We start from the raw sequence: 18,040 nt of genomic DNA, 5'->3' as shown, positions 1-18,040 counted from the left end.
GCTATCCGAATTGTGGGTTACCGACAAACCGAGCGATCCCGATAACACTTTTACCAAACTTACTGGAGAAAGTACGCGACCAAAATCGTGTGATCTCGTTTGCAAATTTTTATTTTATTTTATTTCTTTATGATGAAGGGGGTTAAAATAGAGGTTACAAATTTTACAAAAAATGGGGTGTGTGTATCTAAACAAAAATGATATGCAAATAAAATTTTCCTTTTCCACAATGTGACATCAAAAAAATGAAAACCATGTTACCTCTCTCTCTCTCTCTCTCTCTCTCTCTCTCTCAATGGTCAAACATATCAAATTAGATACACACAACCTTTTCTCCTTTTCTATGGCTTTTTTTTGTTATAGCGAGGCTCTTTTCTATGGCTTTATCCAAAAAGAAAGAAATAAAATATGACCATTTAAAAGCATTTTTTAGCATGATAGAAAGAGGAGTTGTTGTACGACTCTACAACTAACTCAAGCGATTGAGAATGGAAATATGAATTAGATGTCAGAAATCATCAGAATGTACTTGAACGCAATCTGTTTTTCAGAATACAATAAGGGGGGTGTATTCAATCTAGATTTTAAATGATTTTGTGTGACTTTTTATAATCCGTGGATTCTCATGGATTCTGCAGAATCTACAGATTGTTTTAATTCCATATAGATTTGAACAGATTCTAATGTATTGTATTAGCAAGATTTGTGTGGATTTTAATAAGTGCATGGATCGTTTTGTTTTGTGCTATGTTGTAGTTATTTATTTGTTTATTATCTTGATTGCAAGCTCCTTATGTGAATCGTACTAATTACCAGCTGATTGATATATCTGAAGATGGCATTGTAAGTACTTAATACACTTATCAATATCAGAAGAAGTAGAAAACGATTATAAACAGGCATAATCTATGGCCTTTCAAACAAATATAAGCAAAATATGCATAGATAAGATTGTCAGCAGCACTTAGGAAACCTAAGCACAACATAAGATAATGTATGTGCTAATTCACAGGGGTAGGAGACTTTTTGCAGAAGAAGTATGTAGGCAGTAATATCAAAGCAGTTAGAGTCTTAGAGACCACTCTGCAACAGCCACCTAAGAAATGATCCACTTGCTAGTGCCGTCATTGGCAAAATAGATACGAGATAGAAGGCTTGATGCAGGAAACGCTACGAGCATTGTCACACTGCTTAGAAGTAGAAGAATCCAATATGAGATTGGCTTGCTTTTATATTCTTCCTAAGCCACTGTCTTCAGGGCAGAAATCCAGGCACGCAATGAAACTGGAGGATTTGGTGAATCCTCATCCATTCTTCCCCCCTAATATGAATAAACGATGGTCAGAAATTATCCATAATAGACTTGGTTAAACAATTAATGTTAACATTTTGGAGAACAGTAAATCCAAACACTGATGATTTGAAGTTTGAACAATGCAAAATCATGGTTTCAAAAAAATTACACTTTTCTCTTTCTTCTGTGAAGAGGAACAATACATAATGTGATTGTATATGCAGTAAATCAGTAAGATTGAACACACAGTGATAGTTCGTGATTACATGATACCTAGGGAAATTAGGGTGGAGCAAAATATAGAAAAGGAGAACAAGAGGGAGGAAACACAGTTTCCATGTTTAGTATCAAAGTCAGCTCAAGGGTGATGAATCATTACCTATATATATGTTCGAGTATGTCTCAAATTAATGCTATGGAGGACTATAAATATAAGCACAATGATTAATGGAAAGAAATAGGCTGCAATATACACAAGGTAAATGCATGTGATATGACTCTTTCATTGTCTGATGAAACTAGATATAGCTATAGATAGGGTGCAGCCTTAGTTGAAATAACAAGCCTACAGTTATGAGCTACAGGAATACCACTGAGCAGAATACTAACAACAAACTGATCCCTCAATAATTGGCTAAATCAGTATGTTAACTGTAAGAAGATTACAACAAAGTTTACAGACTTGGTTAGAAACACATGACAAACAACCTTTGAAAGGCACAGAGTAGTGCTAGTGCACAGTGTCTCTATTGAACATATTTTTATTGTTTTATGCTAAAATGCATATAACTTCTTCCTATATAAGTTTTAACCAGCTTAATGATCATTTATTTTGTACAACTAGTCTTCATTTGGTTATACGTGCATCTAGTGATTTTACAATCATGTATGTGACTTTTATAGGTACTACTCCAGCCACCAATACTTTATCTTAATGACATCAGATATATTTGCCACATTTTGTTTCTTATATCAGATGACTACCAGAAATAGATTGGCATAGTAACACAGACCATAGTGATTACTATTCAAAATGTAAGGAAGAACATAAAAAACAGATAACAAAGAAGACTTACATATGGTCCAAACTAACTTAGACTTGTTTTATGTCCTCTTCTACGGATTCAAACTTACACCAGAGAATATCAAATCTGAAGCATAAGCCACAACACATCTGCAAAACATATATATTACAATAATCAATGATACATATAGGTAGATGGTATCGTTTGTTCCTCTACATCCTAACCACCCAAAACACAACCAGCACAACACCTCTCGCCAAAACAATGACCCTTTCCTGCCACTCAAAAACTTGAATCTCTCACACATTAGGGCATTACATGAGTCTGGATAATTCAAGTTCACATTACCACCCTTAACATAGAGGATTTTGAACAGAAAGAACTCTTACAACTCATCTGAGAAAGCTAAAAAGGGAACAAATAGATCAACCTGGAGGACGTAATCAAGTTCTAGTTTTTCAAACGAAGTTGAATGCACCAGATATAAGAATTAAAAGAATAACTTATGATCAATGATAATTCTGCTTTCATTTCGTTCAATTCGCTCATACCAATTTGACATGATGAATTCGAGTTAAAAGCCCATACCTGTAATATCCAATTCCTCCATTGATAGAGAACTCTCGAGCAACTCGGTGCATGATTACCACCCAACTCGAAAACTTGAATAGAATTGAATTTTTGTTGAAGAACCCGGCTATGGCACACGGTGTTCGATAAGTAAAGATACAAGCTTGCTTGAGAACTCTTTTCACCATGAGGAAGCGCTCAGCATCAGATCACTAGAGACCAATTCCTGGAGGCCGTCAAATCGGACAGAGATTGGAGCCTAGATGTGATTACGTGTCAGGAAAATGGGAGTACCCAAATGACCAATTCCCAGTTTCAATCAATTGGAGACGCTCTACACAAGGTGGATGTCGTTGTCGATTCATCTTCCACTTGGGTTTCATCTTCAGAGTGAGAGAGAAAAAGACGTCAAAATCTCACCTATAGAGACTGGATTTCTAATAGGGTTTGGTATTTATACCAAGCACTTCAGAATCCTTCACAATCCAGTTACTAATACAATCCTTCAAAATCGTTGGTCTTTTGAATACCACCAGATTTAGAAGAATTTTTTAAAATCTTAATTGAATACCACCAGATTTATAAGGACTTTTTAAAATCTTGATTGAATACCACAGGATTTTAAAAGACTTTTAAAATACAAAACAATCCAATAGACTCCTGATTGAATACACCCCCCTAAGTTTCAAAGCTTCAATAACATGAAACTAGTGGATCAATGGATTTTCCCATCTTGTATGCAAAAACGTACCACATATTGGGTCGTGCTATCCAGATTGCGGGTCACCGGCAAAATTGAGCAATCTCAGTAACATTGTTGCTATCTAGAGCAAGTTCGCGACCAAAATGGTGTGATCTTGTCTATAATTTTTTATTATACTTTATTTATATATGCTAAAGAGGATGAAATCTCTATTTAAAATTTTACAGAAAATGCGGGTGTGTATCTAAACAAAAATAATGTGCAAAGAAAATTTTCTTTTCCAACAATGTGACATCGGGAACAAAAAAACCACGTTTCTTCTCTCTCACTCTCTCTCATGGTCAAATATACCAAATTAGAGTAATTACACAAAAAAAAAACTATAATAGCCTTTTCTCCTTTCCTATGGCTTTTTTTTTTTTTTGCTACAGCGATGCTCTTAATTTCCTATGCCTTTATCCAAAAGAAAAGAAATGAAATATGACCATTTAAAAACATTTTTTAATAGGATAATAAAATTAAAGGAGTTGTTGTACGACTCTACAATTGAATCAAGCGATTGAGAATATAAATATGAGATTAGATGTCAAGAAGTATTAGAATGTACTTAAAAGGCAATCTGTTTTTCAGAATACAAGTTTCAAAGGTTCAGTAACAAGAAAGTAGTGGATCAATGGATTTTCCACCTTGTTCCTAAATGTACCACATTCGGGATCATGCTATCTGGATTGTGGGTCATCGGCAAACCAAGCAATCCCAGTAATAGTTTTTACTAGACTTACTAGAGTAACCATGCAACCAAACTGGCGTGATCTCGTCTGCAATTTTTAATTTATTTATAGTGAAGAGGGTTCAAATGAAGATTACAACTTTTTTTCAAAGTGAAGTGTGACAGGACCCGCCCCGAATTTCACCCTGAAATCCGAGGTGGCCCTGCGGGGCCCACCTTAGTGATAACTCTACCGAGAACTGGTCGAGTCACCCCTAAAGTGGACTACCCAAAACAGTAACCCACAATAGATCAGAGCCAAACAAAGAAGTGCGGAAGCTATTCGTCAACTATGCCTCGAACCATGTACGCCCGACCTCAACTAATAGCGCCTGCAAACTGGGCATTAGAAACCGAAAGGCCCAGGAGAAATTAGACGAAAAACGTTAGCGTGAGTGGACAAAAATAAACAATTTAAGAGAAAAAGGATTTCATACTTTCCCACATTTTTTCATTAAAAACCGATGCATGCACCAATTAGAAAACACATTTAGATTTAAATCCAAGAATTTCAAAACAGTAAACCGACTAGCCTCGCTAGTCACAATATTCGAAAAATATATATTGTAAAATCGAAATCTCGGTTCTCAAGAAGATAATACCAGACCCACTGGCTATAATGAAAATCAGACTAGCCCCGCTAGTCAAGCAACGATAAAATATGGAGAAGAAGTTTCACCATACGAAAGAAGGGAGCCTCCCAGGCTCGGGTCGGAGTGTCCCACACTCTGGAGCATCCCATGCTCTGCTCTTACTCACCCACAAACACATAGTAAGCAGGGAGGAGTACTAATAGGCTAGCTAGCAATAAATATGACGACCCAGGTATGGCGGGTAAAAATCATATGAAAAATCGAAAATCAGTAAGGCTTCCCCATAAGTCCCGCGAATAAAGAAAACACGGGTACGATTCCCAACCGTACCCGGAAATTCTCGTAGAAAGTCACATAAATCTACAGCATGTCCCACACGCTAAAAGAATAGTTAGGTCATCAACAAGGCATTCCCAATGCCAAAACCGAAAGTCGATAAATAAATAGGAAAATAAATTCATTGAAATCCCATTTCGAAAATCTTTCCAAAAATCTCAAATCAACGAATAGAGAATATATATTTAATTCCGGAAATTACCTCGGAAAATGATTCGTCGAAAATCAACATAAATTATAAATTCGAATCCGAGCATAACAAATTAATATCCGAAATTCATAACCGGAATAAATCATAATTACTTCATGAAAATCATTATTGAAAGCAAATCCACGTGATAAATCGAAATAAATTTCCGAAATCCATTCGTATGCTCGAAAGTAATATATTAATTAGGTAAAGCATTAATTCAAGAAAATAAACGCATGCATCATTATTTAAAACAAAAGTCTACTCACAGTACTATTGGGCGACCACGCAAACGAGTTCCTTCATCTAGCCGTAGCTCGCAACATTGCCCTGTACACAATTATATTTCCGTAAACGGCAATCCGATAAAATAAATACGAACCTAAACGAAACCCGAAAATCCCTATCACCATTACTTCTCAAATTCCACCCAAATCTCTTCCACAACACCAATTCCTCAATTTACATATTCCACAATGAAAACGAGGAAAATCCGACGGCCGGATTTCCAACAATTCCATCACAAAACTTCAAACTTCGGAAATTCACAAATAATTCCAAACTCCTCCAAAATTCACCAAACTTTACATACAAGCTCTACAACAATCATACAATTTAATGGGCTAAAAACTGAAATTAAAACACTGCCCTACATGCCTCCACACGCCACCAACAATGGCAGCGCGTGAGCCCACGCGCCGGCGGCCACCACCTTCGATGGCCACCAAATTTTAGCAGCACCACCTACTCAACAGACCCAACATTTTTCACAACTACAACAAGTTCCAATTTTACCTGGAAGAGCTCCAATTTGGCCGGTGAAAAATTTTTAGAAATTCCAAGAACCCTAGAAATTGAAATTGTTAATTCGACCTCTACACTGCAAATTGAAATGAAAGACCTTAGGGGAAATGATCTATGTCAAAAACCGAACCTTCGATGTAGGCCTGGCAACGTGCGGGTATAGTGCGGGTACGGTGCGGGTTCTGAACGGGTCGGGTTTTTAACGGGCCGACCCGGTAAAAACCCGTTAAGTTTCCGCGAAACCCGGCGGGTTTGCGGGTTTTCCGTTGGAACCCGTTAAAACCCGTTAACATTTTTTTTTTTTTTTTTTTTTTTAAGCAACTAGAAACGGTTAAGACTTATGTATATAATTTTTTTTTTTTCCCAAATCCATTAAAATCCGTTAAGACTTATGTAATTTTCGAAGTAGGGTATTTTGTTCCAACTGTTAGAGAAATATAATTAAATATTTCAATTGCAGAAATTGATTTTCGAATAAGTGATGAAATAGCATCAATGATAATAGTAGCTGCAAAGATTGAAATAGGTTCGAAATACATATTTAATGTACTAAATAAAATATGTCTAAGTCATCTTAATTGCGACTTTCTCCTTCTCCAGATCTATCTTGCAATGTCAAATCAAATACGTCTTCAGTAAGATCCTCCAATTCGGCACGCTCTTTTTCTAAAATATAAACAAACAAAAAAGAAAAATATTAGAATAACATAAAGATTGATAAAGTGAGAATAGAACCAAGTTGTTTTGAGCTTACCTTTGTTACCAAAAATCCAATCTCGAGTACAAAGCAGAGCTTGAACTTTGTCAGGCAACAGTGAGCTGCGGTATTGATCTAAAACTCTCCCGCCAATGCTAAAGGCCGATTCAGATGCAACGGTAGAAATGGGAATTGTGAGCACATCACGAGCTAGATGAAAAAGAATAGGATATCGGATTTGCTCCATTTTCCACCAAGAAAGTACATCCAACTCTTGCTTTCTTTCTAGCCTTGCTTCATCCAAATACTTGCTCAATTCTGTCTTCATACTTGAACTCGAACCAATTTTGTAAGCGTTATCAAAAGCCTGCCAATGACCAACTATCAACACATATATTGCAACAACATACATATTACTAAAAAAACACTATCAACTATCAACACATACATATGACCAACTATCAACTTGAATCATTAAGATGGAAACTCAAATAAGTTTTTTTAATTTTTTTTTACCTCAAGTAAGCTGTGATCGCCTTGTGCTTGAGAAGAACCCTCATCCATTGAGTAATTTGAATCATTAGGATCGAAGCTCTTCTCCACGTATGCATCAAATAAGGAAGACAATGTGTCATTAAAGACCTCTAATTGTGAAAAATCTGGACCATAAAGCTTGTCATAAGCCCACTCCACAAATTGCATCTTAAACCTAGGATCCATAACAACTGCAATTCCAAGAATCAAGCTATAATCTGACCAGTACTTCTCAAACTTCAGATTCATCTCCATCCCCATCCGTCTCATGAAACTATCGTGATCCCTCATGGCTTCCTGTATACTATGCTGAACAATGAACACCTTCGGAAAGAACAAGTTTGAAGTAGGGTATTTTGTTCCAGAAAATAGGCACGTTACTTCATAAAAATACCCCAAAAACTTGGTAATCTTCTCTATTTTATCCCACTCATCAGCAACAGGACACAACTTGAAATCATTGTCACTTAAGCCCAAATTCATCAAAGCTCGGCGATAGTAGAGAGCACTATCTAGCATCAAATAAGTAGAATTCCACCTAGTAGGCACATCTTGCCTCAAGCCTCTTCTACTGCCTCTCAATCCAACTTGTGCAACACACTCCAAAAATCTTTCTTTTCTTGCCGAAGAACCCTTTATGTATTTGATGCAATCACGTACCTTTATCACAGAGGGATCAATTGCCTTCAACCCATCTTGAACTATCAAGTTCAAGATATGCGCACAACACCGAACATGAAAGAATTTGCCATCCATTATGAGCAATCCTCTAAAGTTCAACTTAGTCTTCAATTTTTCAACAAAGGAATCATTGGCAGTGGCATTATCTAAGGTAATTGAAAACAAATTCTTTTCAATTCCCCACTCTCCTATCAAGGTATTTACCTTATCAGCTAGTGCAACACCATTGTGCGGAGGAGGCATATGACAGAAATTTATAATCTTCTTTCTCAATCTCCATTCCGAATCAACAAAGTGAGCCGTAATTGTCAAATACCCATCAGTTGCTAAAGAGGTCCACAAATCAGCAGTCAAACAAAGTCTCCCTTGAACCGAACTCAACAAAGTTTGAAGTTTCACTTTTTCACCCTTAAATAACTTCAACACATGGGCTTTAACGGTATTTCTGCAAGGGAGTTTAAGTGCAGGAGAGATATAGGAAAATACATCTCTTATACCCTCATACTCAACAAAGCTGAAAGGTAAATCATGTTTGATAATAGCTTCTATCAATAACTCACAGAATCTCTCATACTGAAACTTAGGAGAACGTATGGCAGATTGTGGTGAAACAACATTACTAGCAGAGGAAGTAGAACACGAATTGTGATGACATAACATGCTACCTGTCCCTGTTGCCGAATCACATTTGAGTATTGCTCCACATTTCTTGCATTTTGCACGCTCAATCAAATCCTCACCCAAAGGAATTTCCTTAAAAGACAGCCAACATTGAGAACTCTTCTTCCTCTTCTTGACTGTAAAACCTCTCGTCCGATTTCTTCTAGAAGGCAAATCATCTCCTCGTACATTTGTTGTTGCATCTTCTCCTTTTTCCTCCATAAATTGGGACTCATCATTTATACTCTCATCTACAAAAAATAAGAAAAAGGTCAAAACTGATTGCAAGAAACTAGGAAAGTCCACCACCACTACCAAATACACAACATCTCAACCAAAAAAAGGAAGAAATCACAGAACCCTTAGCATTTTCTATAACCCCTGAAAGTAAAAATATGAACTTCTAGCAACCAAGAATCGACAAAACTATCTCAAATTCCAAATCTTCCTAATAACAAATAAACTTCCAAGAAAAAGAGCACTTTAACACATATAGCACAGACCATTATAATAAGTGGTCAACCAGAGCAACTTCATCATTCTTCAAAACCAGATTTCTCAATCTAAATAAGCAAAAAACCAAATCTACATCTAATTATAGATGCCAAAGCAGAGTGGATTGAAAAATTGAAAAATTGAAAAGGTACATGTACCTTTTCAATCTACATCTAATTACAACGTAACCAAATCTACATCTAATTACAACGTAACCAAATCTACATCATGTACCTTTTCAATCTACATCTAATTATCATCTAAGTTCCCGCGAATCTAATCAAATTTTGAGGCTCTTTCAATTAACATAACCTGAGAAAAGGAAAAGTACCTGAAGAAGCAACTCGTTCTTTGAGTTGAACAAAAACACACTGAAAGCTCTGTGAAGCAGATTTTCAGATTCAATCTTTTCCATCAAGTGACCTGCAGTTGACAAACCAAACCAAAAAAAAGGACAAAAATTTAAGAAAGAAGATGACAGACAGATGTATCAAGTAGGAGTTATTCATGAAAGAGAAGTGTGGTACTTACAATTGTACTTGGTGTCATGACCAACAACACGATCATTCTCATCCACTAGAATACATCTGCACCAGATTTGAGATTAAATGACTACACAACTAGAAACCAAATCAAATCTACATCTACATCTAATTGAAAAGGTACATGATGTAGATTTGGTTACGTTGTAATTAGATGCCAAACCAAATCTACATCTACATCTAATCATCTAATTATGGTAATTGAAAAATTGTTACGTTGTAATTGTAATTGATAAAGAGACTGTAAAGAACCAAATTGTAATTGTTGGTATTTTCCCAGAGAAACTATTGTTCGCCAAATTCAACGCCTCTAGTCCTTGAAATTGAACCCAACAATTAGGGAGTTGCCCTGATAGCAGATTATCAGAAAGGTCGAGTATACTATAATATCCACCATTGCTATAACCAAAGAAAGCTCCAAAACCCATTTCATTAAGATCTCAAAAATCAAACAAGATATACAACCAGAGCTACTTCATCATTCTTCAAAACCAGATTTCTCAATCTAAATAAGCAAAAAACCAAATCTACATCTAATTATAGATGCCAAAGCAGAGTGGATCAATCACTTGAAACCAGAACGTCACTTTCCAAACTTGAAACCAACCAATAACACATAACTCCCAAATTTGAATGAAGGAAAAAAAAGCCCAGTGCTTTGAAACTGAAACTGGGTATTCCAATTTTGACTAATTGCATTGAAATCCAAGCTTGAAAAAGAAGCATACTTGCAGTTGGGGAGGTCTCGACGAAGGCAGTACTGGAAGAAGCTCGAACAGTGATGGAGGCTGCTCGAAGAAAAGAGAGATGGAGGCTGCTCTTGGTTGCCGAAAGAGAGGAAAATAAGAACGGGTTTTAGTTAACGGGTTCAACGGGTAATAACGGGTTTAGCACGGCCCGGCCCGTTTATTTGCGGGTTTTTTACATGCGGGCTTTTTTCAGCCCGGATTAACAATAGTGCGGGTTCGTGCGGGCTTTTCGCAGGCGGTTTAGTGCGGGTTTACGGGTTGCGGGTCTAAATGCCAGGCCTACTTCGATGCCAGTTTGGTGGCCGGAGACTGCCGGAATCTGAAAATATCGGCGTTGACTCAAAACTGCTACAGTGACCGTCCTCTTCTTCTCGTTGCTGCACCTTCCACAGTTCATATTAAGCTACGAAACGAACCCAGAAATGAAGAATAGGAAGAGAGCTTTCCAACGACATCTTATACGTCAAAATCCGTCGCCGGATGGAGGAGTTATGGCCGGAAGAAGGTGAAGAGGTCGGAGAGGAAGAGAGGATCGGGGAGAGAGAAGGGAGAGGGCTCGATAAGTTTCCGAAAATGGAAACTTACCACAGTAACTCGGCTATTTATAGAAAATTTCCATGAACAGTAACTTTAGTATTTTGGCCATAACTTTCGCATACGAACTCCGATTTTTACGTACCACATATGCACGCGCTCGGTTTAACGTCCTCTACAACTTCCATGCAGAACATTTTCTCAAATTTTGACCCGAACAAAAAGTCAACTTTTAGGGCCACTAAAAGTGCTGAAATGACAATAAAAATGAAAGTAAAGGTCGTTTACCGTCCAAATGACTAGTAAACGGGTAAATTCAGGTTCGGGACGTTACAAAGTGTGTATCTAAACAAAAATAATATAAAATTTTCCTTTTCAATAATGTGACATCGAACTAAAAAAAATTTACATTTAGAATTATTAAACAGTGTAGGAAGAGGTCAACTCTCATCATAGCTGAAACACATAACACAATATATCTCTTTGAACAGCTCCAAGAAACCCGGTGTGCCCTAGGTCGAGGTTTTCAAAAATTCTGCTCGTCCGGCGGTGCTGGGGATCGGTGGAGGATTGCCTCACCACTCTTGGGCCGCCGCCGGACGGGTGTTGAACGCTATTTGCGTAGGAAGATCAAAGAGGGAGGCATCAGGCTCAAGGTGTTGGACGGGGCTGGGTGGGTTTCCAGACTAAATCTCTGGGTGTGGTCACGTAGCGTTGTGCAGGGATGGAGGTCCGACGTGGGCTCTGCAAATTCGTGCGGCGGCACGGTTCGGGCGGGTGGAGCGGCCGAGTAGTTCTGACGAGCTGTGCGGCAGTGAGGATCTGGAGGACTTGGTTGAGCGTGGTTGACGCGGCAAGGTACAGCGGACAGGTGGTGGAGCAGACGGCACTGCACGGGCGCACGTAGGAGCTGAAGTTTGGGCCTGCTTCAAATCCTACTGGGCCTTGTAGTTTGGGCTTCTCTTTTTTGGGCTACCCTAGGGCCTTAAATTGGGCTAGGGTTTTGGCCCTTGGCCCAACTATATGTTTTTGGCTTTATTGTCTAATTACGATAAATTTCCTTATATTAGGAATCTAGATTTTTAGCGCCTCCAGCGTAGTACCAATAGAGGATCCCTGCTATCTCTACGTATTTGATTGTATAATGAGTAGGTCCATTTCTATGTACTATTGTGGGTACTACCACTATCTTCTTGTCTGCCTATGTCCTTAAATGGCAGCGGAAGGGTATGTAACGACCTATTCTGGATTGTGATGAATGATATTATTGCCCCTTGGGCTGATTCAAAAAAAAAAAAAAAACTCTCATCACAGCTGGAATTTCCAGGACTGTTTAATCATTCTAAAATGTAAATTTTGTTTCCGCATGCAATTCAGGAAAACTAGAACTGTATATGATCAAGAAGTCTATTACTTGTCCAAATAACAAACTCTAGGAGTTGAAATTTGGTACATCAAATCTTTTAATTTCATGTGTGATGTTGATGGACATAGTGCCGTGCTCGATCAGATTGATGTCAACTTTTTCGGTACTAGCTGGGCTTGCGTTTCCAAGACGATACTAGCCTGAACCTGCCTAGCATTGAAAACTTGACTAGTTAATTTACTTAATTTTGGTAGCTTAATTGGCGGACTCACTGATCGAAACAACGTCTTTTTCTTTTTCTCCTCTTCTTTTTGGCTCCGTAATTAGTGGTGCAGCAGCCTGCATACGTGCCCACCTCGCTTCCAGATTAACAATGAAAAATCTACAGAGTGATTGAATTCTATCGGGTGGGGATTTTTTTCTAACATTAATTAACTTGGTCCAAGTCATATTTGAACGAAAGTGAAATCCATCACGTACAACTTAAGATTGCCTGTGGTAAGATTGAAAATATTCCGATTTGCAGCCAGGGGAGGTCCCGAGGATGTTCCGGGGGTGCTGTCGCACAAGGTTTTGGTTTTCAGAGGTCTTTGGGTTCTAAAGATTTTTATATCTTGTCAAATGCATGCATGTGCAGAAATGATTGGTCTATTCAAACCTCTCAATTTGCTATTGGAATCTCTTTTAATTTTTGTAAAAATTTAATCTGATTTTACATCTCTAATTCAAAATACACATTTTTGGCCTCCATTTATCCAAAAACAAACAAAAAATACAAGTGCAATTTCAACAGAGAAGATCCAATACCATATGTTTACACTTTTTATTTACAGATCCCATACGTCTTCTCCTTATTCCCCTCTCTCTCACCCACTCTCTATCAAACTTAAGGAATTATAAATTAATTTATATTTAATTTAACCAACAATGACTATAACAAAGGCAATCCAATGAGGTATTTAGAAATAGATCTGATGAGCGACAGAGGCAGCGAAGATCAAGATTCTACAATCATTTATTAAAGAAATATAATTTAGTCTTTAAATTTCACTTTCTATTCTCATTATCAACAAGCAAGCTTTGCTCTGCAACAAAACAATTAACTCAAACCAGTTTCTTTCTTTTCTCTGCTCATATTTGTTTATAGGCCAATTGACATCAGAAACACTATGGCTACCGAAGCTCTGCGGTGAACCTTGGTATCATCCAACCAACTCGAGCTCTGAAGATATATGGATGGAATGGGTGCTTCATAAAATGATTGAAATTCTAATATGTAAAATAAAAATAAGGGTAAATTAAGAAATTTGGGGTAAAGCTATGGTATGCTAACATTTCTCATACATCAACTATTTTTACTACTTTAAGGACTCATGTTACCACTTTGAGGACTAATATTACTATTTTGAGGACTCATATGGTAAACTAAGAAAATTTACCACTTTAAGGACTCATGTTACCACCTTGAGGACTAATATTACTATTTTGAGGACTCATGTGGTAACTAAGAAAATTTACCACTTTAAGGACTCATATTACCACTTTGAGGACTAATATTACTATTTTGAGGACTCATTTTACCACTTTTAAGACAATTGTATGCATGTCCTACGTTAACACATTGTAGAATTTTCCAGAAATTTGATGGACAAAAATAAGAAAGTTGTGAAAAGCAAATTGGGAGGTATGAATAAAATCACCCATATAGAAACAGAAAACTACTGCTTGTGAAAAGAATACCTCCAAAGAAATAATTAGTAATTAACGGTTATTGATGACCGGCAACAATGAAAATTATTTTGCAAGCTAAGCTAGTGAGCTAGCTAATAAAATAATAACTTAAACGAGTCTTCGCATATGTATCTTATCTAGAATGAAAACATGAACCAATCTGTCCGTCACATCTTTTTACAAGTCAAGTCAATTGATCTTGATCGATCATATGTTGAAATTTCAAACCAAATTGTAACGTCTTCTCTAAGTAGACGTACGCGTCGACCTAACTAGATATTACTCGATCATCATCGATCCATGCCATGCATACTCCCCCTATAAATACCCAATTCCATCATCTTAGTTCTACACCCAACTCTATACACATCTATAGAGATCGAGAGACCAAAACAAGATGGCTTTCCAAGTTGCAGTCTTCACCATCCTAGGGCTAGCATTTGTAGCCCAAATTGCTGTTGCTCAAAGCGTGGCAGATATCGTTACAGTGGACTTCTTCAACGGGATTATTAACCAAGCTGCCGCTGATTGTGCCGGCAAGAGCTTCTACACCAGAGATGCTTTTCTCAATGCCGTAGGCTCTTACCCCAATTTCGGTACCTCCGGTTCCGCTGATGAGAATAAAAGGGAAATTGCAGCTTTCTTTGCTCACGTCACTCATGAGACTGGCCGTAAGTACCTCCTCATTTCCCATCGTCCATCTAGAAGGGGCATCACACACACACACACGTACATATTACAGTTGTACGTAGAGGAAAGTGAAATGTACTGATACTAATATGCACTCACAAATCACCACCCATAATTCCCTACGTTTGACTTGGTATTAATTAGAGTTTTTTTTGTTAATTGATGCATGGATGCAGATTTTTGCTACATTGAAGAGATAAATAAGAGCACCTACTGCGACACGACCAGAACAGACTACCCATGCAACGCCAACAAGCAGTACTACGGGCGTGGACCACTCCAGCTCACCTGGAACTACAATTACGGAGCTGCCGGAAATGCCATTGGCTTTGACGGCTTGAACTCCCCCGAAACGGTGGCTCAAGACCCCGTGATAGCATTCAAGACAGGCTTGTGGTATTGGATGACCAATGTTCACTCCGTTATAGGCCAAGGATTCGGAGCCACAACTCGAGCCATCAACGGTGCTGTGGAATGTGATGGCAAATCCCCAGCCACTGTTCAAGCTCGCGCCGACTATTACACTAACTACTGCACCCAATTTAATGTTGCTCCCGGTGACAATCTCTTGTGCTAGACATATTTATATTTTTACATGTTGACTGATTGGAATAAATTAATAAAAGTGCAGCTTGCCTAAAAGAAAATAATATCAGCCTCATCTCTCTCAAACATGCATGATATTTTGTCGATGTATCATGCATGTTAAATCCATGAAAGGAGAGGACTACCTCCTATTGTGTAGTCCACTCATCAAATAATTAAATAAAGAGCTTGAAATTTTTACGAGCTTGGTTAGTTGAATTTGGAAGTTTATTCTTGCATTTCTTCAATGACAATTTTATTTTGATTGCCAATTTTACAATTTAAATGTCCTATACATTTCTTGATTTGTGTCTATCTGGAACGGACTCGTCCAGCTGCTGCTCGACTTGAAAAATTGAATTGGTTGTGATTTTGAATATGTTATTTCCATGAATCCTCCAAGTGAACTTTCATTGGGAGTCTTGATTTGAGGAAGTTTAATTGAATTGCTCCTGTTATATATGGATATAATATGCTATCGTTATTAAAGATACAAATTAAATGAGCTAGGTTGAGAAGCCAAAAGAAAGTAAATAAACAGACTGAGGTGTATATGTATTTTTTTTTTTTTTAGTGAAATGGGGCCAAAGTCTTAAGAGTGGTTCTATTCAAACCTCTGAAATTGCTATTTGGACCCCCTCTCTTAAGTTTAAACCATTGTTCTTCTTTTGCCTGAGCCTTGCATATATATATATATATTATATATGTTACCATTTACATCTGCATATGATTAAACGCCCACACCATTAACCGTCCACTATCAAAATACCGGTTAACTTCTTTGATACTGTAGGAGGCTAGGAGCTGAAGAATCAATTGTCACCTTCAGCAATGTGGTTAATTGTTAATTAATAGATAGAAGAGCTCAATTTATTCCACTGCAGCCTACCACTCAGAGAAAAGAAAAGTAAAGCAAGAGAAATATTAATCCACACGAGCAAACTATTTCTTCAAGGCTGAAGTTAAAACTTCTTTCATAATACAAAGTCACCCTCAGATGCCAAGTTTTCCCAGTCCCTATTAGATATCTCATGATTAGCAAAGGTCAATTAAGCACCAGAAGTTATATGCAAGCTTCAACAACAAGAAAATAGTAAATTTCTTCCACTGAGTTTGAAATCCCATAAAGTTTTCACTTTGGTCTTTTTAATTATAACCCTTCTTCGAAGCTAAGCACAACCCATGATGACTCAGCGGTAGGAATGTCACCTATTAACAGCAAACCTAGCAAGTGAATTTCCAGTGCATGCTATCTCTAAGCAGCTAGCCCTCCAGCTCTAATGATACATTCATCTCATTTTCTACACCCACCCACATTAAGCTTAATCCAGCTGTTCTATCTGTAAAGGGACCCAGGCCAAGAAAGACAACACCTGAAGTGTTCTATTGTTTACTTCAAATTAGTAGAAAACCATTCCATTGCATAATTCATAATAACGCCCTTTGGATTGCTCTAGCTACCATATAATTCTTCGGTACAACTGGTCAATCAATGCACATGCAAAGGTAAAGGTAACTGGACGTGTTTTGGATATTTACTTTAATAAAATAGGGATAGTTTCGTGATACATTTAAGACTTGATGGCTTGTCTCCCATTCAAAATTTAGCACCTATCATTTTTAAAACCGTTAGCCCCCATCTCCAAGCCAACTAAAGAAAATCAGCAAATCCAGTTACCTAGTTCTTTGTTATGCAAATTGCTTCAATGTTTCAACCTTCTCTCTCGGAACCACATCCCTATGTTTGTTTGTTTCTTTGACTGATAACAAACCCAATCTTTATTCTCATATGTATCACAACTATATCACACCTATATTAACACTATATCATACTTGTATCAAAGATGTATCAAAAATGTATCACCTCACTTTCTAATGGACTATATCAACAAATCCAAATTTTACGGAGACTTGATCATCAATGAAAAGACAGAAAGGGGAGGCATCACATATTACAAAGGGGAAATGGGTCTAAACTAAAACCTATGCCAACTAGGAAAATAACATCAACGAACATTAAAAAATGTCTCAAAATCAACAATTGGACTATTACACTCATCCGCCTGCTGCATTGTACAGCCACATACTTTGTTCTTTTGCACTACCCCTTCAAGGATGAATCCTCGCACTCCATGTATTGCAAACTTGAAAGGTATGAATCATGTTTTAGATGGCACCGAGTACACATGTCTGCACATGCACACAAAAAAATGGTTCATCTTTTGACCAAAATTATTGAAGTTTTTTCTTTTAGAAGACAAAAATATTGATGTTTTGGAATCTAGTTTGCTTTAATTGATAGCATTTTCATCTAGAATCTAAAACTGAGTAAATGATTTCCACCTTGCATCAAATTCCATCATTAAACCAAGAATGCAGATCCAGTCACGTACAAATACAAAAAGGACTAATGAATGTCAGCAAAAAATTCACTATAATTGTGAAACCATAATCAATCGAACCATGATTTTGATAACTGTTGTACTCTCAAT

The 18,040-nt window shown here is 37.4% G+C and overlaps 1 protein-coding gene and 1 long non-coding RNA gene across 2 annotated transcripts; one reads left to right on the top strand and one right to left on the bottom strand.

The window, feature by feature from the left end:
• Positions 1–857: 857 nt before the first annotated feature.
• Positions 858–3,298, bottom strand: LOC133713014 (uncharacterized). The gene is made up of 3 exons (XR_009847713.1): positions 2,908–3,298; positions 2,371–2,468; positions 858–1,321 (listed from the first exon to the last, which is right to left on the bottom strand). It is a non-coding gene; the product is annotated as an uncharacterized LOC133713014 (long non-coding RNA).
• An 11,321-nt stretch (positions 3,299–14,619) lies between these two features.
• Positions 14,620–15,767, top strand: LOC133709880 (endochitinase EP3-like). Its single transcript, XM_062135819.1, has 2 exons — positions 14,620–14,944; positions 15,140–15,767. Exons 1-2 carry the CDS (start codon positions 14,671–14,673, stop codon positions 15,538–15,540), a joined length of 675 nt encoding a protein of 224 aa, XP_061991803.1. The 5' UTR covers positions 14,620–14,670; the 3' UTR covers positions 15,541–15,767.
• Positions 15,768–18,040: the final 2,273 nt, after the last annotated feature.

Source organism: Rosa rugosa, chromosome 5, assembly GCF_958449725.1.
Source record: "Rosa rugosa chromosome 5, drRosRugo1.1, whole genome shotgun sequence".
Classification (NCBI taxonomy): domain Eukaryota; kingdom Viridiplantae; phylum Streptophyta; class Magnoliopsida; order Rosales; family Rosaceae; genus Rosa; species Rosa rugosa.
The sequence above is the reverse complement of the archived record's forward strand: the minus strand, read 5'-3'. Positions and strand labels throughout refer to the sequence as shown.